Here is a 449-nt window from a genome sequence, read left to right as displayed (position 1 = left end):
GGCGTGCACACGGTCGGCGGGCGCTGCGGGCGGCTCCGAGGACGCGGGGCTGCAGCTGCCGCTCGCCCCGCCGCTCGCCCCGCCGCCGCCCGCGCCGCCGCCGCCGGGGCCGGACGCGGCGGCCGCGAGCGACGTGACCAGGGCCAGCGGCGCGCTCTGCGCCGAGGCCGCTCGCGGGGGGTCCACGGCCAGCAGCGCGTCGATGCGGAAATTTTTGGATTTTTCCATCGGCTCGTTTGGGGCTGGCGAGCAGGGCCGGTGGTGGGTGACGCGGCCTCGTGCCGCTCGCGGAGTCTGTGCGTGGCGGTGGCGAGCCCCAGGGTTCGGTATTGTTATGGTGATTATTTGCCAATAATCAAAGTCGCCGCCGGAAACTCAGCCGAGGGTGACCATGGTCCGGGCGCCTCCTCCGTGCGGACCCCGCCCCGGGCCGCGCTCGCACGCGCTCG

At 74.4% G+C, this 449-nt stretch overlaps 1 protein-coding gene across 1 annotated transcript in view; it reads right to left on the bottom strand.

Moving 5' to 3' along the window:
• MNX1 (motor neuron and pancreas homeobox 1) overlaps positions 1-228 on the bottom strand; it is a 4971-nt gene extending 4743 nt beyond the window's left edge. The window contains exon 1 of the mRNA XM_032394334.1: positions 12-228. Coding sequence (XP_032250225.1) covers positions 12-228 — 217 coding nt within the window. The remainder of the gene's footprint in view (positions 1-11) is intronic.
• Between the last annotated feature and the right edge of the window lie 221 nt (positions 229-449).

The sequence above is a fragment of the Phoca vitulina genome, unplaced genomic scaffold, assembly GCF_004348235.1.
Source record: "Phoca vitulina isolate PV1807 unplaced genomic scaffold, GSC_HSeal_1.0 scaffold80, whole genome shotgun sequence".
Classification (NCBI taxonomy): Eukaryota; Metazoa; Chordata; class Mammalia; order Carnivora; family Phocidae; genus Phoca; species Phoca vitulina.
This window is presented reverse-complemented; position numbering and strand designations above follow the sequence as displayed.